The following is a 22,799-nucleotide window of genomic DNA, read 5'->3' as shown; positions in this document are numbered from 1 at the left end:
ACAACATGACAACTGATTTCGAAACTCTCCTTAAATAGCAGCTTCAGTTAAAAATATGTATATGAATGGTTCTGATACTTCCTCTAGTACATTCAAAGTATTAATACAAGCAAAATTCTGGATAAACAGGCATACTGTTTACCACATTACTAAAGCAAACAAACCTGTAAACGGTACTCTGAATTCAGGTAATCAGGATATTCGGCTATTAAAGAAACAGATGATGGGTTTCTTACTTACCCAGATTATACCACATGTCACGGATCTCAAAGCCAATTTGTCTTCTCATATCACCATACCTAGGGAGAACACACATTTCTTTTTTGGTAACATTTTACATTTCAGTATCATAATTGAATTATAGCTATGTCAAAAAATACCAGCCAAGGCTAAATGGTTTCCTTGGATTCTAGTGTATCTTACATCTTTGAATGATTTAAACCTCTTAGTTTGTGAGATAATTTATCCTCTGTTATGGACAAGGGGGAAAACCAAGCAGAATTTAAATGGTGTTTTCAAATCACAAAAAGGGGAAGATTTAAAAAAGCAACAAGCATGCTTAAGTATGCCAGTGCTAAGATCTGCATTTCTTATCCTTGCTTGAAGGAGGAAAGGAGCTCCACTCGATAGTGCTTTTCTGTAAACGGTTTACCTGTGGGAATTTCACTTTGCCTTATCGGCATATTACATAACTTTCCTTTGGGAGTGTGGGGGTGGTTGTGTAGATTAATGAGAGTATTATCCATTTCTCGGTCTCTAATAGCTGAAGAAAACAAACTGCACAGCCTTAGGAATAGTGTGTGTATGTGTGTGTACACTGACTGTCCTAGAAAATGTACTATGAAGAACCATATCCAGCAGGTATCAAAGACAACCTTCCAAATCACATTGAACTGGACAGTTTTGTGAATTTAAAAATAAATTCCTGAGCCCTGGTGGTGCAGCAGTTAAATGCTGGTTCTGCAGCAACAACATTGTAAGTTCGATCCTAGAGGAGGGCTCCAAGGTCCACTCAGCCATCCATCCTTTTGTAAGTTGGCAAAATGAGTACCCAGCTTGTTGGGGGCAATTGGCTCACACATTGTAAACCGCTTAGGGAATGCTAGTTTAATGAGAAGCGGTAGACAAATGTACTTGCAATTTTTATTGCTATATAAATCTAACCTGAGATTTTTGTAATACTACAGTGGACCCAAACCAGATATGAGCAGAAGAGCAGCCCAGAGGCCCAGTGAGCTCCTAGCATTGTTTTTGGACCCTGCAACTCTTTCAAACTTCCTTGATCAACGCTTTTTTTCCACCTCAGAAAGAAAAAACCACACAAGGGAATGGGGAGGGCAGAGGGAGGGTTAAGATTATCAAATGCTGGCTACTCTTCCATCTGTTGCCAGAGCAATGGCAGATGGAATATGGAGCAAAAGGATTTCACCAGCTGCTGGGGCCCAGGCTCAGTTGTGGTGCACCCATCTGCTCTTCTTCACTCCCACCCCTTTTGTCATTTTTTTGGAAGTCTGTATGGTCCCAGAGGCTCCCAGGAGCAGAAAACTGGCCCCGAGACTAGCTGCAGATGCCTAGTCCTAGCCTAAATACAGTGGACCCTTGGTATTCTCTGAGGTTTGGTTCTAGAACCCGCTGTGGATACCAAAATTTGTGGATGTTCAAGTCCCATTAAATACAGTAACATAGTAAAATGGTGATCCTTATATAAAACTGAAAAATCAAGGTTTGCTTTTTGGAATTTATATATTTTAAAAATATGTTTAAGCTATGGATGGTTGAATCCATAAAGAATGAATCCACGGACATGGAGGGCTAACTGTGTAACATTTCCAGAAAGGCTGCAGAAAACAGTCATTGAAGGATGTCAAAAGTGTATGCTTCCTCACGATGATGAAGAAGAGCAAAGCCATATGAGGTTTTCAAAAGATAATCTGTAAACAAATGGGGAACTTTGGTTTGGATTTAATTCAGTTTCCAGGTTTATGATATAGAAGGAATTAACCACAATTTAAATGTTTTCAGGGGAGAGGACATTAAATACTCTCTTTTCACTGTAAGATTTTAAGAGTTCATCAGAGTTCTTTTATGTTGGAATCATACTAAAGTTTTAAGATATTGTTCATCTTCATAAATATTATGAAGATTACTGTTGTTTACATTCCTCTGATACTAACACAAGAAACGATTTCTATCCCTTAAAAACAGTCTTGCAGATATTTGATATTTAACAAGAAGAGGAAAGATTCTACACAAATGTTTAATAATGGTATTTAATACTCAGAAGGACCTTCTGGTATTAGATAAGGTGATCACTGACATCCCAGTGGGGTGGAAGATAAATGTCTTTCACAAGTGAATATAATCTTCTATTTTATCCACTTGCCCTTATAGGTTCCCAAACAATTTACTTTCTCAGTTCATTGACTACAATATAACTGTATGTACGTGTAAGATAATAATTTGTGAAATATCACAGAGCTCTACAAATATGGCTAATTTGGGTCACGAATTCAAGCTATATATCTTAATTACCTGTGTATGTACAAAAGACAGGTAGTATATACAGTGGGGCCTCCGCATACGTAGACTTTTTTAAAGCGGCTTTGAGCGTACGCGCTCAAGCTACTGGGCGCGCGCGGGGCGGAAGGAGCGGCACGTCCCATTCAGTTGAATGGGTGCGCGCGCCCGTTGCGTCCCGCGCACCTCCGCGCCGCCGTGCACGAGCCCCATTGTTTACAATGGGGCTCGAGCATAGGTGGAAATCGCCATACGCGGCGGGATCCGGAACGGATCCCCCGCGTATGGCGAGGTTCCACTGTACATACCTCCTATTCCTCCTCAGAAAGATGGTATTACCTTTAGCATACAGCCTAAACTGTCCTTATTGCAACTGCAGTTTCTTTACACTGCAGACTGCTGTCCTTATCCTATAGTGCTGAAGTAGTCTCTATTGAAGAAGCTTCCCACGGTCATCCTCTGTGACCTCTGAACCATATACAGCTGTATAAAAAGGCAAGGGAGCTCTGCTAGAAAGGCATGATCTCTAAAGACTTCAAGCTCTTGTTTGCCCAATATGGTCTTCAGTGTGCTACTGGACAAAGGTTACTAGATGTTTAGACTAAATTGGGGCATTTCAGAGATCAAAATCCAAATTATCTTCATGCTCTGAATGCAACTATTCCAGCCTTGAGAATGTTTTTCATTCACTTTAAAACAAATAGAAGGAAATAATTTTTAAAAATCCACTGGAAAAAGGAAATGAAAAAATGCCACCCAAAGTTAGCTGAAAATAAAGTTACCTGAAAAACTAACACAGTAGTTTTGCATGTGTGTATGTCCCTTTGCCTGTTGACTTAAGGTGACCCCATGAATTTCATAGGGTGTTCTTAGGCAAGGAATACTCAGAGATGGTTTTGACCATTCTTTTCTTTGAAATATAACCTGCAGCACCTAGGTATTCATTGGCAATTTCCCATCCAAGTAATAACCAGGGCTGACCCTGCTTAGCCTCCAAGATCAGACAGGAACTTGTGCCATTAGGTTATTTACGCAAGTTACTCAATAGTCTTACCCTACAAAAGATAGTAATTCATTTTTTAACTGCTGCTGACTTGCAAAATGTAACATGTTTCATTACTCATTAAATACTCTGTTACTAAAATGCAGCTTTTAAATGCTGGCCTGCATCCTTATGATTGCATAACTATTCGGGATTCAGATTTACAGGAAAAAATCACAGATTCCAGACCTCCAAGGATGCAGAGCCCATGACCCTCCAAGGTAATTTATTCCCCTGTCAAACTGCTCTTACAGTAAAAAGGATCTTCTTAATGTTTAGCTGGAATCTCTTTTCTTCTCATTTGAATCCAATGGTTCGTGTTCAAGTCTCTGGAACTACAGAAAACAAGCTTGTTCTATCTTCTATAGGACATCCCTTCAGATCTTTAAAGATAGTTATCGTTGCCTCTCAGTCTTCTACAAGCTAGACATACCCAGCTCTCAAAGTCTTGGCTGCCCTTTTCAGGGCATGTTCCAGCTTGTCAATATCCTTCTTTAACTGTAGTGCCCAGAAATGGACACAGTAGACCAGGTAAGGTCCACTCAAAGCAGAATAGAGTGGCACTACCATTTCTCCTGATATGGACACTATACACTGTTGATGAAGTCCTGAATTGCATTGGCTTTTTTAGCTGCTGCAGCACACTGCAAACTCATGTTCAGCATATGGTCTACTAAGACCCATAAAACCTTTTTTACATGTACTACTTTCAAGCCACCTGTTACCCCTTCTATATTGGTGTGTTTCATTTCCCATGCCTAGATGTAGTACATTAGTTTTATGGTACCTACTGTACAACCCTACTGTGAGGTGACCACCTCAGGCTTCAAATCCCATGTGACATAGAAGAGGAGAAATGTGCTTGTTTGTAACTGATTTTCCCCCTCCTATAGAGAGGAACATGTGGGATTGTCTGTCACTGCTACCAGCTACCAGAATAGCTAGGCTAGCCTTGGGCACTATGTATCTTGACAAGGAGCAGGAGGGCCATTTGCTACTCTACCTCAGAAGAAAAATGTCAGACCAGGTTAGCTGAAAATAAGCCTGAACCAGAAAGTAGAACAGCCTCAGTCAGAACTGAACTGGGAAGAAACACATTTATTATCTGATTTATGTTCTCCCTATGATCTCTCTTTTCTCATAGCTAGAGGTTATTCTAAAACATAATCTACATGAAATGATTATGCCAAGCATTCAGATAAGTGTGAATTTGTACTCTTCTCTGAATCTATGGAATTATGAATCGAAGGTTTTCACCATCCTCCACCCTAGAGCATCATCATATCTAAAAAAAGGAGAAGGAGGAGAGATATAGATGAGAAAAGCTTTCCAAAGAAATGTGGATGCTATCTTCTGACTTTTAGTCAGATGTTCAAGGTAAGCCCTGGACAACACAGTACTAAAATCCAGGTTTCTTTCAAGCAAAAGGATTAATAAAGGATTCAGTCTCTTTTCTGAAATTTCCTCCACCCAGTTAGGTTTTCCTATACAACCAGACTATGGCGGGTTACAGACCGCCCATTTGGGGCGGTCTGTACCCGCCCCCTTTAACCGGTGTATCGGGGCCTCAGCTGCCAGAACGGCAGCCGCTGAGGCCCCGATCCGCCACTTTTCAGGCTGCGGGGAAGCGGCAAAACGCTGCTTCCTCGCAGCCTGAAAAGGGGTGTCCTTGGGGCTTCAAGCCCCAAGGACACCCCGCGGCGGCAGGGAGAAGGAGAAAGGGGCCGCTTGGCCCCTTTCTCCCTTGCTTCGCTGGGCGCAGCCGTCTGAAGACTGCGCCCAGTGACGCAAAGCGGCGCCGCAAACCAGGAAGGAGCTCTGAAATGGAGCTCCTTCCTGGTCCGCGCTATAGAGGCGGCGCGGCTGTGACGTCCTCATGGCGGCGGCCGTCTGGAACGGCCGCCATAATTTTTTACGTGCAGAGCGCGTATTAGGGTTAGGGAGGTGTGGAAGCACCACACCTCCCTAACCCTAGTACGCGCTCCGCGCGTACTTTAATGGCGGTGTGTAACCCGCCTATGTATAGAAAGTAAAAGCAAAAATTATATTTCCATGCAATATTTAATTGTGTGTAAGCCCACCACTTATACTTCTTTACAGACCTAAGATTGCTTTTGGCCAGAGAGGGTACTTATGGATTAGGGCAGAGTTTACATAAATATGGGTGTGGGTGGGTGAATATGTCTACATATTTCTATAACATATTTGTATAAAATTCTGTCTGACTGTTCACTGACGTTTGATGGTAATTCTGACAAAAGTGAGAAATGTCTGCACATTCATATTTGTCTTTGGGTTAGTATAGTGATAGTGCTACTTATTAGTCAACCAAGCTTATGCAAAAACCATTCCATATTTAGCATTTGTCTGCAGAATGCAAACAGTGGGATTGGAGTCTAGCATGTATATTCTGTAGCAACACCACACTCTGAATACCAGATCAAATTGTTTTTGTGTATTTCAGTTGCCAATCTCTGAATTTCATTCCAAAAGAAATTCACATTATTTGAAACTCTTCTCAATGGTTTAGTGCTATGCAGGCATTATGAGAGTACTAAGCCCACCATACAAGCTGGCAACCCAAAATGTAGCACCACACACAGGCACTTGTGTTTATGGCATTTACATCTGTAGGGAAAAGGTTCTTCATACATATTGTTATACATGCAGAGCCTGTCACGAAATTCAGAACTCCGCACTACTGGAATTATGTGCTCTCATTTGTAGGGCTACATGTCTCTCACACATATGGATAGTCAGTGTAGCCCTATCCCCACTTGCATATAGTTTTTAGTACTTTTAAATGGCACCTTAATATTATTTATTCTTCTACATATTAAAATAATCATATACCACTTTTCTTTATGTAAATTTCAAAGCAGTGTAGAAAATTCATCTATTAAAGATATAGGATTTAATTTATTCATTAATTCATTCATTAAAGTACAGCATAAAAGGTAAGACAAAATAATAAGCACTTTTCAATATGGGAGACATAAAAAGTATCAAATTGTCAGCCAAAGCAGTACTTTTTCCCCCAAAAGGCACCAAAACATTATTATGGTTGATATCACAACTGTTTGGGGAACAGACTTCCCAAGGCACGTTGCTATGGACATGTGTGCTGGCAACAGAGCAATCAGTCTTGCGATTTCATGAAAGAACAGGTTGATATGGAAGAAGGTGGGCCCTCGAGGAACCTGGTCTCAGCAGTATTAAATACAGGATCACCTTGAGAACTTGGCCAGTAATATATTCACAGTCATGATCATACTACCCAGCCTACCCAAGAATCTCCCTGTCTCATTTTTCACTTGTTCAGGAATAAATATAACTGGATGTAAGTTTATAATAGACACTCCTGGCTGCTGAGTTCACATAGACTTTTAAAATAAAGTGGGTTCAAGAGTAGCCCAGAATAAAACATTGATTGTTCAAGCAAATTGCCACATTACCCAGAATAAATTGCCTAATTCATTGTTCTGGGAATCTTGACAGATTTGCCATCTTGTCAAGACTCTGCTTCAGGTTTATTGGCACAACTACAGCTGACTCAGAAACAAAGCTGTGTGTCATCAGCATACTGATGACACTAACTGCAAAGTTCCTAATGGCTTAATATAGACAGCAATGGGGACTAGAGGGTACACTGTGATAATGGTAAAGGTTTTCCTTGACAAGATTCTCTAGTCACGTATGACTGCAGGGGGTGGTGCTCATCTCGGTTAATAAGCCAAGAGAGCCAGCATTGTCAAAGACAATTCTATGATCATGTGGCCAGCCTGACTGCATGGAACACTATTACCTTCCCACTAAAGTAGTACCTATTTATCTACTTGCCTTTTTACATGCTTTTGAACTGCTAGGTTGGCAGAAGCTGGGACGAGTGATGGGAGCTCACCCCATCATGCAGCGATTGGGTCTTGAACTGCCGATCTTGCAATCATTAGAGTCAGTTACTTAACCGCTGAGCCACCATGACCCTGTGGAGTACCCTGTGGTACCCCACAGCATATGCAACAGAGAGTTGAGGTAAAGTGTTGGTTATTACCTACAAAGCCCTATATGGCTTGGGCCCGAGCTACTTGAAGGAGCGCTTCCTCCCACACAATCTGCCTCGCACTCTCAGAACAACAGGGAAACATCTGCTAGAGTGTCCGAGAGTGAGACTGACAACAACTCACAAAAGATCATTTGCATTGACAGCACCGACTCTCTGGAACAACCTGACGAAATCCGGGTCTGCCCCACCTTGGATGCCTTCAAGAAGGCTTTGAAGACCTATTTATTTCGGCTAGCATACCCATCTGACTCCTTGTAGATACCATTCCTGATAGAAGCTCATTTTATTGACTGATAGATTTTATGGCTGTATCTTTTATTATGCTGAGGAATGTATATTGATATATGTAGATTTTATATTTTTATAAATTGAATGTAACTGTGTTTTTTATGTAAACCGCTTTGATCATTGGAAAAGCAGTATATAAATAAAGTATTATTATTATTATTATTATTATTATTATTCATTACCCAACACAACTCTATGAAATTTGCCCTGCTAGTTGCATGGTACCACAGAGATCCCCCCTTGCCACTATGGGATGAAATCAGAGTAACCAAAATTATTTCTGTTGCAGCAACAAACCTGAAAGACTGGAACAAGTCTAAATCTGGATAAGTACATGAAGAATGTCCAAATGCCAATTTCTGATCTCATAGTGGGCCACTCAACTTTATTATATGGTTAAAAACGTTAATTTTAAAAAATCAAATATTGTAACAGGAAGCTACTTCATGTTTTATCCAAATTTGGGAAGGTGGGTGGGAGGTTTTTTTGATGTGATCTGCTGTTTACAAAGCCTGGAAATGCAATAAAATAAAATAAGACTTGGGACATGCACACATGTGGATGGATGCAGGCCACAAGCCACTTGATTCCCATCACAGCTTCCTGCAGGCGTGTCTGGAGATTAACCACAAAACGCTTAGGCATCTTAGTCAAAAGAAGATATTCTTGGTTAGATGATATAAACCTCTGGATCATGGGTGTGCTTTTCCAGGAGCAGGCTATTCAACAAAACATTACTTGGAAATATTATACAGAAGTGCATGCATATCAATTATGAAAATTAGCAACAGGACCATTAGTAATTAGGCAGTAAAGCATACTCATGAAATGAGATTAAAATTATCAAAAAGCTAAAGTGGTTTAAAATTAATTTTTCTAATATGTAAATCCTGAAATGTCTTGACTCCATGAATATACTCTGAGATAAATAGTTCCTTTATCCTGTAATTTGGGATCTTGACTTGAATCTACAGAATATGGTAAAATACTTGATTCATGGTTTCAAGACTAACCTTTCATCATACTATGATTGCTTTTCAATGCATCTTAAATTTTCTAAGCAGCTAAAGTAATATTATGTTAATAAATCACTTGCTCCTGTTCATGATTTTATACTTAGAATACAACTTACTTGTTAAGTATTTTGCATCTTTTAGTACTTGAAAAGTTCTCCAGTTGTAATGATTCTTGAGTTAGAAATGCAACAGCAAGGTGAAAGTAGTTGTTCCAAAGCTGGAGGCCACAAAGATTTTTTGAAGAGAAAGAAAGTCACTATTACATGACTAATCAATCATAACACAGTTATTTTTAAGATGTAATTTATATGTATAAATATTAATGGTAAGAAAACAACAAGCTATGTTCATTCTTAACAGAATTGTTGCACATTGCCTCATTGTACACAGTTATGACTAAACAAACAAAGAAACAACCTTGCCCATCTGTACAAATATTGAAATCAAAGGCATTATGATGACTCCAGCAAAACAGAGTATGAATTCATGAACATCTTATCTATTTATACTATTAAAAGAATCAGAGAAAATTATCCTCTTCCTCAAAAGTAATGTAAGGGACAAAAATATGTGAAAATTCATTCTTTACAATTTCAATCAACTCTGAAAAATGCAAACATCATTCAAGATCTCAAGTTGGAGTCACATAATTTGGTTTTAGTTACGTAAATTCCAACCAGTTTCAATAAACAGTTGCCATGTTGTATCAGTTAAAATAATAAATAATCCTATTTTTGTTTGGTTAAAACTGAGATAATTGTTTTAAAACTAAGATCATTTAAACAAAGATATATTCTGTGACCATCATAAAATGTATGGAAAAGACCTGAGACGCCTGCCTAGCAAAGGATTGTCTCGGGAAGAAAAAAAAAGAGAGAGGGAAAGACCAGTGTGCTATCTATGATAGTGGGGAAATGATGATGGTGGGATACAACTGAAGAAAACTGGTGAAGTTGGTGAGAAATGTAGCCTGCATTATAATATATCTAGAGGTCTGCTTTTTTGTGCTTGATACTGCTTCATAAACTTGAGTAGCCCTTAATTTAAATAAAAATGAATCAATCAGGGAGGTGGGGGTGGATTATTTTTATTTCACAGAGCTCTTATGGCAAGTTCAGTGAGCACTTAAGAAAATAGAATAATGTTGGACAACCAATGACACCACCCCCCAGATGACATTGGACTCCATTTCCTATCAGCCACAGATAGCCAGACTTAGTGGGAATAAGTAGGCCATACATGTGTGGAGGGCTGAAGGCTCCCCTTCACTGTAAAAAGTTACAGTTTGGGATTTGAAAAGTATGCATATTTTTAATGACATGTAATATATTTCTTTATTTCTTCAAAATATTAGTCCAGCCTAAAAGATCAAAAGATCTCCAAGTCAGCTAAAATCCATGAAACACTTTAAAACAATCTAAGATGACATTAAACTGTTTAAAATACCTTCATATAAATCAACATTAAAAATAAATGCCATAATATTGAAGTGTCTTACCTGTAGCTCGAAGTTGGCTTGATCAAGAAATTTCTTGTTTAGCATATCTGCATACTGATTAATTGCACGCAGGAAGACTCTGAAAGTTCAAGAGAAAATTACATAATTACACACTTAAAACTGGCACCTTTGTGAGCTTGGCATTCCAATTAGATATAAATCTGAAACTGTCTGGAAAGTAGAGAATCTGTGGCAGGCATTTGAAAAGCAATGCCATCACAACACTATTAAATATGCAAAATTATATGGAGAGGCTCAAAATTAATCAAGGAAATTAGCATATGTAGAATAGAAGAAACAGAAGCAATCCTTTGGATAAGTCCAAGTCTCTTTTCTAATACCATGAGATCATCAGAAGATAATTAATAATTCCATTTACTGATAAGCAAAAATTAATTGCTTCATAAAGCCCATGCACTAATATGATTGGTTTAGAATTTAAACTATGTACTTAAATAGAATCAACAAAGGTTTGAAACCTGCAGCTTTTATAATCTCTTACAAGTGTATAATATGTGCATTTTAAAAGTGAAATTCCCTAAATTACACTGAATATAAACATATACTCTCCCAAACAGGTCAGGTATTACATACTGAAATGAAACTCCGCATGTTTGGCAAGAGTAGAACAAGTCTGCAGTGTTTCGTTTTTTGCTTTCCAGAAAGTATTTCAGTTGAAAAAAAAATGTAATTGGCATTATTAGCCTGTCAGCTAATGCCCTGGTAAACTGACATGTCCTTTCAGCAGACTATAGACACTGTAGGTTTGTGTCATTATCTTTGAAAGCCTTGAGATAATAAAGGGCAGACTCTAAGACTCTTTCTAAACGACCTCTCTCATTGTGCACAATAGCGATCTGTGTAAAGAGGAACCCACATTATGACACAGATAATAAACTTAATTACGGCTAATACATTTCAGTATCAAGCAATAAAAGAGTGTCTAGAAACTGATGACATATGGCATTTTGAAAGCTTCCTTACAGAACAGTCAAGGCTCACTAGGGCCAGTTAAGGACAAACCCACAACACAGTACTATCCTGCCTATATCTGTTCTTCTCTTCTCCAGATTCTCCTTTACTATGGAGATAACATTTGTAGGCATGCCTTCTTCAGATGGGACTCAGCATTCTAGTTACATGTACGTTTATTTCCCACAGATTCCTTCTAAAAGGAAAAAAAATATTCTAATTTTTTTAATCTCCTCCTTGTTGCTAGAGTATATCTGAAATTCAGTCCTGTTGGACAAAGTTAGACGGAAAACAAAACTATCTAACAAAAGAATTATGAACTATGTCAATTTGTTCTTAGACAAACACACTCCTGAGTCCTGTTCAATGACAAGAAGAAAAGGAAGGCGTTATAAAGTCCCTTCTCCATCCCATGTCACAACGCTTAAAAACAAGCCTTACAACTGATTTTCTTAAATAACTTTGTAATTCAAAATCTTAGCAATAAATTTTGTTGTGAAGACACAAAGGCAGTGGGAGAGTGGTAGTATCCAGTGGTTTGCAGTGAGTGCCATGTTGGAAGGCTGCACATTGGAAAGAGGTTGTGGATGTTTCACCGTCTTCCTCTACTAAGAGAGAACAGATGCATAGATTCACTGAATAAACAAAAAGAGTTAGAGTATATGTATGTGGGTACATGTAAAATATACATGTGTGTGTGTTGGTGTCAGGCTGTGGGAAGTATTATTTTGAATAAATCTATACTCTGATGCTGGTAAGTATTGTTTTCAAGCTGCTACTTTGTTAATATGTTATTTTGAAAATTATTATGATTATGCACATTTTTAAAAAACAGCATTTTAGCCTTTTATTTGGAGGCAATTTGGATAACAGAAAATTCACATTGGCCACTGAGGTAGACTTGTAGTCAACCTTGGGCTATCTTTTTTCCTTCGACAAATAAATCTTCTCCCTTACTGCCATTTATAGTGCAGACAGTGGCAGGTTACATACCGCCATTTAGTACGTAATGAATACGTACTAGGGTTAGGAAGGGGCGGTGCTTCAGCACCCCCCTAACCCTAGTACGTATTCTGTAGTACAATATGGCGGCGGCCATTCCACATGGCCGCCGCCATATTTACGTATCGGACGCTGTGCGTCCGCACGTGTCGCGGCGTCTATGATGTCGTGAGTGCGCCCCTGGCGCTTCACGACGTCATAGAGGCGCCGCTTAAAGAAGCTCCATTTTGGAGCTTCTTTTTCGGTCCGTGGGGGAGCCACGCGGTGTGGCTGCTGCGGCTCCCGCATGGAGCAAACGGCGGCGGCGGCAGACCACCGCAAAGCGGCGGTCTGTAACCCGCCTATATAGTGCAACTTTGAATAATTAATTATTCTAGTATTTTATTATATTTGTTATTATTTGTTGGTGTTGTGCCTCCAGGTTCTTTTGGACTTATGGTGACCCTAAGAACCTATCATGAGTTTTTTTTTTGGCAGGTTTCTTCAGAGGGGGTTTGCCATTGCCATCCTCTGAGGCTGAAGAGTGTAACTTGCCCAAGGTCACCCAGTGGGTTTGCATGGCCAGGCAGGGATTCGAACTCTGATCTCCCAGAGTCATAGTCCAATACTCAAACCACTACACCATGCTTTCTCTCTTATATAAAATATAAATTATATATTTGGTCCTTGGTATCAGTGGGCTAGCTATTTGTGACTTTGAGCATCCGTGGATGGCCCCACCCCACTATAGTCAATGACCACTACACCATGCTCTCTCATGTGGCTATGCCAGTGCAGTCGCACACTCCTCATGCATTCATTGACAATAATAGAATTTTAGGTCCCACAATTTTTGGTATCCGGGGGGGGGGGGGTCCTAGAACGGAACCCCCGTGCATATGGAGGGCCCGCTATGTTTGTATGTCCACACACATACATATATACACTTATATTACTTTTCTATCCAAACTCTTTTTGTTTAGCTTTTGCTATTCCAACCACACATGCCATTTTCATTTCCCCTGAGTGCCTCACAGGTGTGTGTGTATGTGTGTGTGTGTGTGTAGGACGGGGGGGAGGGGTCTTGGAAATGGTCATCACACAAGTAGGTGAAACCTCAGAAGCAAGCACTTTGCTGTGCAACATGCCGACCCATCTAACATATCTGTGAGTGTGTGTGTGTGTGTTTTAAGAAACCATTTCCTGCCATCACCGGGTGAGCTGGTAGGCAAAAGAACAACCAATGTACTTGGGAGGGGGACAAATGTGACAGAGTTGGGGGAATGAGAAACCAGGACACAAGGTTTTGTCAACCAGGAAAGGAGGTAGGATTCCCCCAGTGAAATTCTCATACATCAAGAGTCCCTGATTCTTCCTTTCCTGCACCTCATGTTCTGCCTCACTTGCCACACAGTGACAGTCAGTGATATAGTGATCAATTTTAAGTGCAGCCAGTCATAAAGACACCATCCATAACTCAATCTATAAGAAGAAGCTAAGAATTCAGACAGCAATGCTGGTCTACATCTGTCTATAATGGGGATGGACATATTGTGGCTGTGGGCTGCATGTGGCCCCTGGATCCCACTTTTGTGGCCCCTGAAGTCCTCTATCAGTCCATCCTATATATCAGCATAACCTGGGGTCAATTTTTGTCCCAAATAATGCAGAAAGCTCTCCAAAAGTGTGTAAAGGACAGGTTACATACCTTTAACTGTAGTTCTTTGCGTGGCCATCTATGCACTTGCACAAATTTTGCCACAAATAATGCAGAAAGCCCTTCAGTCATGTGAAAATTGGCAAAATACCCCACCTACACTCACAGGCATCCCAGAAGCCTGTTGTTTATATATTTGTTGTTGTTGCTATTCTTCCCTCACCTGGCTACATGAATCAGCCAAGTGAAATGCACAAAATACTTGTTGCAAGCTTTCGAAGCTCTGCTGGCTTTTTTATCAGGCAAGATGTTACAAAGCAAATAGGAAAAAAATTGGAGATGTTAGTAAAATGCCTGCATTTTGTTGTTTCTGTCCTTAGTTAAGATGATATGAGAAGGGTAAATTTTGCAGGCTGGCTCCTCCTCCTTCTGGCCACGTGGGAATTGGGAGCTTCACTATGATGTAATTCTAGTGCTTACAAATACGACTGACACGTTTCAGCATTGACTGGCAGACAAAATAGCAACAGAAGGAGATACATTAGGCTGCAATTTATTATACTTAACTGCATGAGTCAACAATATATTGCTCAGAAGCACCATCTAGATATAAAACATACACTACTTGCATCAAAATATAAGACTGGGTGCTAACCCTACTGTAGTGAGTACATTCTAAGAACCAGAATGGTGTAGTTCAGTGGTTCTCAAATGGTAGGGCAGGAGGCCCTGATCCCTTCTCCTCCTCGTCCTCTTCCTCATCCTCCTCTTTCAAAACATTTTAATGTGTAAAATTTACACATGCATTGAGTTAAATATAGAATTTACTTAAATAAAACTGTTCTAATTCCAACAGTTATTTCTTTTTACACTGTTAAAGTATGGATATATATGTGTGTGCAAATGAAAATAAACACACTAAATAAATAAAATATTTTTATTCATATACTACATTGAGTGCATGGGTGACGTCCCCATATAGGTAAAGGGAGGTCCCAAGGATAAAAGGGTGAGTACCATTGATGTAGTTGTCTGGTGAACAAGGACTCCAGAAGACCAGGGATCAAATCCCTGCTCAGCCACAGAAACCTACTGGGTGACCTTGAACAAGCCACCTTTACCAGAAGGGAATGGCAAACCTCCTCTCAGGCGGGATACAAACGGGCAGGGGAAGACGTCTTGGAGGTGTATTCTGCTGAATACAGAGCCTCCAGACCGCCCGCCCCGGGGGTGTGCTTCAGGTGTTGGGGCTTCCACACGGGGGGCAGTGAAGACGCCTCACCTGGGTCCGTTTCAGACCCGTAGCTTCTATACCGCCGCCTCGGAGGACGCCGCAAAGAAAGAGGCAGCTTCCGCACGGGTGGCCCAAACCGCGGCTTTTTTTTTTATTTTGCCGCATGAGAAGTGCACAGCTGCGGCACTCCAGCAGCAGCCGGCAATTTCCGTTTTGCCGGCTGCGGAATGCACATGTGCACATTTAAAGCGCCAGGCCCCTTTAAACTTTTTTCCCTGCCCTGCCCAAGAACAAAGGTGGCCTCCTGCCAGCTGGTGATCAGCTGGTGTTGGCATCCTTGCCCGCTTGCGCATTGCGAGTGCCACCACTGGCATCATGGATGCCTCCTCTCCTTTGTTCCCTGTGGTCTTCCTGAAGCTGCAATCCACAGCCACAGCTGTCACCGGTGCCACCGCCGTCTTCTCCGGCCCCTCCGGCCCCTCCGCCTCCATTGCCGCTGCAATGGAGGTCCCATCATCCACCACCATAACAGCTGTAGACTTGGATGACAGCAGCAGTGATGATGATGATGACACAGAACAGCGAACGGCAGTGGCTGCCATAGCGCTTCATCAGGCTACTGTTGGCGGTGCCATGGCCCTGGCCAGAGTGGCACGCCTCCGCCGATGCTGGAAGGTCCCTGCATCCCAAGACTTGTGGGACAACTTTGTGTCAACCATATGGTCTGACGAGCAATGGAGGCATTTCTTCCGAATGTCCCGTGCCCTCTTCCACAGGCTAGTGGGCATCCTGCGCCCAGAACTGGAGAAGGCAGACACAGTGATGAGGAAAGCCATCCCGGTGGAGAAGAGAGTGGCCATTGGTGTCTTTTCACTGGCACACAAGTCCACCTACATTGTGACGGGGGCGCTGTTTGGGACTAGCGTTGCCACCATGGGGGAGATCGTGGTGGAGTTTGCCCTGGCCATGGAGAAGCTGCTGCTGTCACGGACCGTGTACCTGGGGAACGCACGTGAGGTAGGGACAGCCAGACCACCTTCCCTTTAATCTTTGGCAGCTCTGTGATATTCTGTGTCAAGTGTCACCCCCTCACTGTACATTTGCTGTTCTTGCTATGGTGCAGTTGCGCACGTGTAAAAGAGTTGTCATCTCAATTCCTTTGTTTCTCTCCCTTTCTTTCCCCCATAGATTATGGATGCCTTTGGTCGCCGCGGCTTCCCACAAGTGGTTGGCCTCATGGACGGGTGCCACTGCCTGATCATACCACCCTTGGGGCTGAGGAATGCCTATGTCAACAGAAGGGGCTCCTATTCTGTCATCCTGCAAGGGACATGTGACCACACAGGAAGATTCGTGGACGTGGAGCTCGGATGGCATGGGTCAGCCCACGATGCCAGGGTGGCACGGAATTCTCTCATCTACGAGGCCATGGAGGCTGGCATCTATGTGCAAGGGAACCCCAGCATCAACATCAGAGGCCAGCAGATCGGGCCCCTGATACTGGCTGACTGTGCCTACCCCATTCGGAAGTGGCTCATGACACCGTTTAAGACCCCCCGCACTCCCAAACAGAAGCTCTTCAACAAGAAGTTGAATCGCGTGAGGGGGGCCGTGGAGAGATCGTTTGGCAGATTGAAGGCGAGATGGCGCTGTCTCACTGCCTCACTGCTGGTGGCAGAGGAGAACGTGGTGCCCATCCTGGTATCATGCGTCATTCTGCACAACATCTGTGAGACCAAGGGCAGGGTCCTGGATGAGGGCATGCGATATAGGCGCCGTTTTGTGCTGCCCACCCTGGCACCAATCACAGAGGCTCAAGAGAAAGAGAAGAAGAAAGCAGGGGAGACTGTGAAGAATGCCCTGGCAGATTTTTTTCTGACAAAGAGAATCTGAAGGATGGCTCCTGTGCCATCATCTGTGATGTCAGAGTGCAATGTTCTGTAATAGCATAAGCACATGAATAAATGTATCCCATTATCCACAGTTTGAGTCTGCCTATCATTCCTGATCTGTGCTGTGGGCATGTTTTGCCACATGCCTGAGGGGGACACACACAAACACACACACACAAAAGGTCTCCTGGCGCCTGTTTTCCTGGGTCAAAAAGATACATCAGCTCCAACTGCCAATTGCCCCTTTGACAATGTATCAATCCCCCTCAAATTCAAGCTTTCCTAATGGCTCATTTGAATGTATCAATAGGGCACCCAGAGGGCATCTATTGGGCGACAGATTCAAACTGCTCCTCTGAGAGCTTTCATTGGCCTAGGACCACCTTGGCCTAACGGCCCTGAGCCGCAGGTGCCCATATATACCCGTGCGCAACTGTGCAAGACCCCAGGACGGCGATCAACATGGCAGCGCCACGCAGGAGGGTCCCGGTCCGATTCGCCTATTGGACCGATGAGGAGGTCGGGATCCTCCTGGACTCCCTGATGCCACAGGCAGCTGCGAGGAGGGTGATGGCCAGCACCAACAAGCCCAACCGGGGGCATTTTCTCGAGTCATCTCGTGCCCTCCGAAACCAAGGGTTTCAAAGAACGCTGCACCAATGTAGAGTTAAGTTTAAAACTCTCAAGGCAGCGTTCTTTGAAACCCTTGAAGATTTCGGAGAGGAGCCCCCGGTTGACAAGCGGCCACCATTCTTCTCGCAGCTGAAGGACCTGTGGGTCAGGGGAGATAGGCCCAGACCGGAAGATCGCCGTCCTCCAGGTAAGTCAGAGCTCTTGCCATGCCCTGTCCTCCCCTCCTTGACCTTTCCTTGCCCTCCTCTCCTTCCTGCATGGTGCCAATGCCATCCCTCCTCTTCCCTTCTGCAGGCGTGCGGCCGAGGCAGAGGCAGAGGGAGGGAGGGCACCGTTCCAGGTCGCCCTCTCCACCATCCTCGGGGGATGAGGCTGTCCCCGAGGGTGGGCCACAACCAGGACCAGCTGCTGTGGCCCCTCCGCAGCCAGAGCAGGCTCCTCTGGCGGCAGGTAGGTCCCCAGGGTGAGGGGTGGGGGTTGCCTGACTGCAGCCCCCATGACACTTGTGCCCTTCTCTGCCATGCCAGCATGGTAACTTGGGCCTTTTCCCCCCCTTTGGCAGGGCTTCATGTCCTTGCTGCTGTCGCCACCGCTGAGGAGCCTGGCCCGAGCCGCCGCCTGCCAATAGAGCCAGGGGACTTGGCCCTCGATGCCAGGACCCTGGATCGAGTCCTCCAAGCCCGGCAGCAAGGTAAGTGCAGAGGTGAACCCAGGGAAGGGAGCGGGGACACCCAGAAACCCTGCGTGTGGGAGTGGGTGATGGGCTCCACAGGCTGACCCTAACCATCCTCTTTCTTTTCCCCCCACAGAGAACCGGACGGAGCGGAGGTTCTCTGCGCTGGAGGAGAAGGTGGACAAGCTGGCGGAGAGAGTCTCCTCCATGGAGGAGACTCTGCAAGAGATCCTCCGCCGGCTGCCCGCCCCACCGCCTCCTCCCTCTCCCTGAAGCAGCTTCCCTCCCCTGCCCCCTCTGCCATCCCCCCTTCACCACCACCCCTTCACCCTCCCCCTTCCCTTTGTATATATTGTATATATGTAAATAAAAAATGTGTTGTTATTGTTAATAAAAAACTTTATTTTTTAAAAAAAATTTGTGTGGTTCATTATGCGCAACTGCGGCAGTGTGGCTGTGAGTGTGAATGTGACAGCTTAGGCGCAACTGTGCAGTCTAAAGCTAGGCAGGAGTGCTGGGAGGTAGCAATCTCCAAACTCTATCCTTCCAGGCGTTTGGACTTCATCTCCCAGAATCCCAGACCACAGGGCAAGGTGGCTGGGGATTCTGGGAGATGAAGTCCAAACACCTGGAAGGACAGAGTTTGGACATTGCTGGTTTGGGGACCAGTGAGCCAGGCATGGTGGGAGGAGAGAACAGGAAGGGTAGAATAGATTAGATAGGGCTGGGAGGGAACACATGCCCTGGGAGGCGAAATGATATCTTTATGGGACATCATGGGACCTAGTGCCTTGTCAGTGCTCCCTGCCCCTTGATCCCAGGCCCCCTCTAGTTGCCCTTTGCCTTTGGGGGCGGGGTGTGGGCGGTGGGACTGCCACAGAGTCACTGAAGAGGCTGGAGGATGGCCCAGCAAGAGGCTGCTGAGACAACTCCACCTCCATGGCAACTCCCTGCTCCTCAGCTGGAAGGATTGCTCTTGCTGGGGGCTCCTGCTGCCCTACTCCTTCCTCCACGACCCTGGGGACAGCCCTGGCTCTTCCAGCTCTTGCTGGGGGCTCCTGCTGCTCAACCCCTTCGTCCACGACCCTGGGGACAGCCCTGCCTCTTCCACCCTGCTCCCTACGTACCCTTCTGCGTCTCGGGCCACCCTGCTCTCCCCTCATGATCTCCAGCATTTGCCCCATCAGAACAGTCTGCGCTTCCAAGGTGGTGTTGAGTCGCCTCTGCTCCTGGTCTGACCTGTCTATTGATCTTTCCTGGTTCTGAACGGCCCTCTCTTGAACTTCTAGGTTCCTCTCTTGAAATCCCAGTGCCCTCACTTGAACGTCTAGGTTCCTCTCATGAACTCCCAGTGTCCTCTCTTGAAATCCTAGTGCAGTCTCTTGAAATCCCAGTGCCCTTTCCATGAGCTCCCTGCGGGACTGTCTGCCCCTCTCCCTGTCCTCAAAGGCTCGCTGCCCCTGCTGCATCAGTGCTGCCATGTGCTCTTCTGAGCAAGCCTTGAGCTGATCCACAGCCGCCACAGTTTTAGTAGCTGCTGACGGACGCACCCTTTTCTTCTTGGTGGCAAGTCTCTCCTCTGCTGACATGGCAGCTATGGGATTAGCTGGAGGTGGTTCTTCTTCTCCTTCTCCTTCTTCTTCTGCTTCAGTTCGTCCTCCTACTATGGGACATACAAGCAGAGAGTCACAGAAGCCTACAGTTAGCAGAGACCCTGAGGGCCATCTAGTCCAACCCCATTCTGCCATGCAGGAACTCTCACTCAAAGCTGTGGCAAAGGGTAGAGCTTCAAACTAAGGGCGTGGGGAAAGGAGAGATTTACATGCAAGGGAGGGGTGCCTTAGGAATGTGGGACACATGCAGCACATGACCATGCCAGGGACACTCACAAGCCTACTTGCACAGCAACCTTGCAAACATACCAGCACAGTAAGCAGTGAAAGAAACATGCCACAATTGCGCAGTTGAGCCATGCAGTTATAAACATAAATATAGGGTTTACCTTGCATACTCTCTTCGGCCTCACTGCCATCGCTGGCGGGTGCACTGGCCCGGGAGAGAGGTGAGCGCTCACGGTAGCTGCTGGTCGTGGAAGAGGATCCAGCACGAGATGGTGGTCTCCTTCTGGAGCTCCTGGCCCCAGCAGACATTTGTCTGAGCAGGGCGCGGGGGTCCAGAGGTCTCTGGCTGCTGGAGGAATCGCCCCAGTCGGGGTGTTCCTCCTCCTCCTGCTCCTCATCTGTATGACAAGGGTCATCTCTGCCCTGTGCCCACCCCGGGGCCACATCTTCCCCTTCCCCCATTTCCCCCTCCCTTCCCCCCAGGGGCCATGACGCATCTTACCCTGAGGGGGCATCAAAAGGTCTTGGGCACATTCAAGGTCCGGGGTCTCGTCCTCCTCCTCCACCACCACAGGCTCGGCTCTGGCTGGCTGGCCCGCCGGGACCCTCACATGCTCCCCACTGGTGGCTAGTCTGTTGGGTCTGATGCTTCCATCACTTTTAATGAAAGCGTGCAGCTCCTTGTAAAAGGGCGGGGGGGTGCCCTTCGTAGTACCTCTGGCCAGGGCATCTCTGTATTGTTTGTATTGAGATTTCAGCGACTTGTATTTTCGGCGACACTCCTCCAAAGTTCTGTTGTGGCCCTTGGCTCTCATGGCCTCTTCCACTTCTCGATATGTGTCAGCATTCAGGTAGAACTGCTCCAATTTTTGCAGAATGTTTGGCTGTGACCATATAGCTATAAGGTCAGCCGTCTCCGCATGAGACCAAGACGTCCCCCTGCCTTTTTTCGGGGTGCTGGTGGATGGCTGTGCCATCCTGCCTGGTGCTAAAGGGGAGCCGCCGCACAGCTGTGCCAGGAGCAGCCGAACTGTGCCCGTTCCCAGGTGAAAATGGCGCAGGAATGTGTGTAGGGGGTCACTTTAAATTCCAAACTTTCCCTTATCACTTTCTACAACCAAAACATCCGCTGGCAAAACTTACAACTTCCCGCGATTCCAGCAACGCATGCGCACATGGAGCTCTAGGGTTAGGGTTACGAGACTTAAAATGCGCCGCAGCTGTGCCGCAGCTTCCACAGCTGCATGGCAGCGGACGCTGCAATTAAAGCCTGACTGCAAACCACGCATGTCCCGGACCCCGACCCATTATGCGACGCAGCTGACACGGAGCTTTTAAATGGGCAACTTATATTTGCGGCGTGGCAATTCTGGTGTACCGGTGCAGCAGCTTATATACGGAGATGCGCACGTACGCCGCATATCAAAAAGAAGCGGAAAAAAGCAGCACCTTTTTAATGCCGCTTCTTCCCGCTTGGGGAGTGCGGGGGGCGTGTTCATGACGGCATTCAGGTAAGGCCCGTCTGAAGGCTCTACCTTCATGACATCTTGAATACACCCCTTTTTGCCCATCTGTATCCCGCCTCAGTAAATCTTCCCAATAAAACCTTATGACACAACAACAACTACAACAACATTTACATCATTGCTAGGTCTCCAGGTAAATTAGAATAGCTTGTTATAGGCATTCTCTCTTAGTGTGGTGTAATGATTAATGTAGACTCTGACTGGAAAATCCTGGGTCTTCTAGAATCTAGTCTTACACAACTCACAAGGTTGTTGTGAAGATAAAGTGAGGAGAGCCATGTATAGCTGAGCCAGCATCATGTATTGGTTTGAGCATTGGAGCACAACTCTGTAGACCAGGGTTCAAATCCCAGTTCAGACACAAAACAACAACAAAAACACTGGATGACCTTGGGCAGTTCACACTTTCTCAGCTTCAGAGGATGGCAATGGAAAACCTCCTCTAAAAAAAACTTGTCAAGAAAACCCTGTGCTAGGTTTGCCTTAGAGTCACCATAAGCCAGAAACAACTTGAAGTCACAAAACACACACACAGTCATGTATGCCCCTTTGATCTCATTACAAGAAAGGTAGGATATAAATCTAAGTAATAACTTATAAATAAATTATTATTATAACATAAGAACAGAGCAGTCATTAAAAGGAAAGATAAATCACGAAAAAGTGCTATTAATCCTGCTTAAAATTTAATGTCAAAAGGCTCATTACATGCTTTAGATTACGTAAAAAGGATACAGAGTTGGCATTGGCACCTGATGTATATGCCAGGGTAAAGTTTTCCAGATAGTGCCACCATCTATCCTTGATAGCAACCTGCCCTGTCTCTCTTGGTGAAGTTTCTGGAGCAAAATCTCTGTAGGAGATCTGAATACACTGGGAATATCACTCAGGAGTACTTAGTCCTTGAGGTTCTGTTATTTCTTGAGCACTGTAGAGATTACAACCAGCATTTTGAGCAGTCCCTCT

At 44.5% G+C, this 22,799-nt stretch overlaps 1 protein-coding gene across 2 annotated transcripts in view; it reads right to left on the bottom strand.

Annotated features, from left to right (window-relative positions):
• Positions 1 to 22,799, bottom strand: part of DOCK1 (dedicator of cytokinesis 1) — a 502,791-nt gene that overhangs the window by 121,786 nt on the left and 358,206 nt on the right. For both annotated transcript variants that reach the window (XM_089510135.1, XM_089510136.1), the window contains 3 exons: positions 10,425 to 10,503; positions 9,043 to 9,143; positions 241 to 299 (listed from right to left, as the gene is read on the bottom strand). In XM_089510135.1, coding sequence (XP_089366261.1) covers positions 241 to 299; positions 9,043 to 9,143; positions 10,425 to 10,503 — 239 coding nt within the window. The remainder of the gene's footprint in view (positions 1 to 240; positions 300 to 9,042; positions 9,144 to 10,424; positions 10,504 to 22,799) is intronic.

This window comes from Sceloporus occidentalis, unplaced genomic scaffold, assembly GCF_023333645.1.
Source record: "Sceloporus occidentalis isolate IW3139 unplaced genomic scaffold, rSceOcc1.0.p SCAF_2, whole genome shotgun sequence".
NCBI lineage: Eukaryota > Metazoa > Chordata > Lepidosauria > Squamata > Phrynosomatidae > Sceloporus > Sceloporus occidentalis.
The sequence above is the reverse complement of the archived record's forward strand: the minus strand, read 5'-3'. Positions and strand labels throughout refer to the sequence as shown.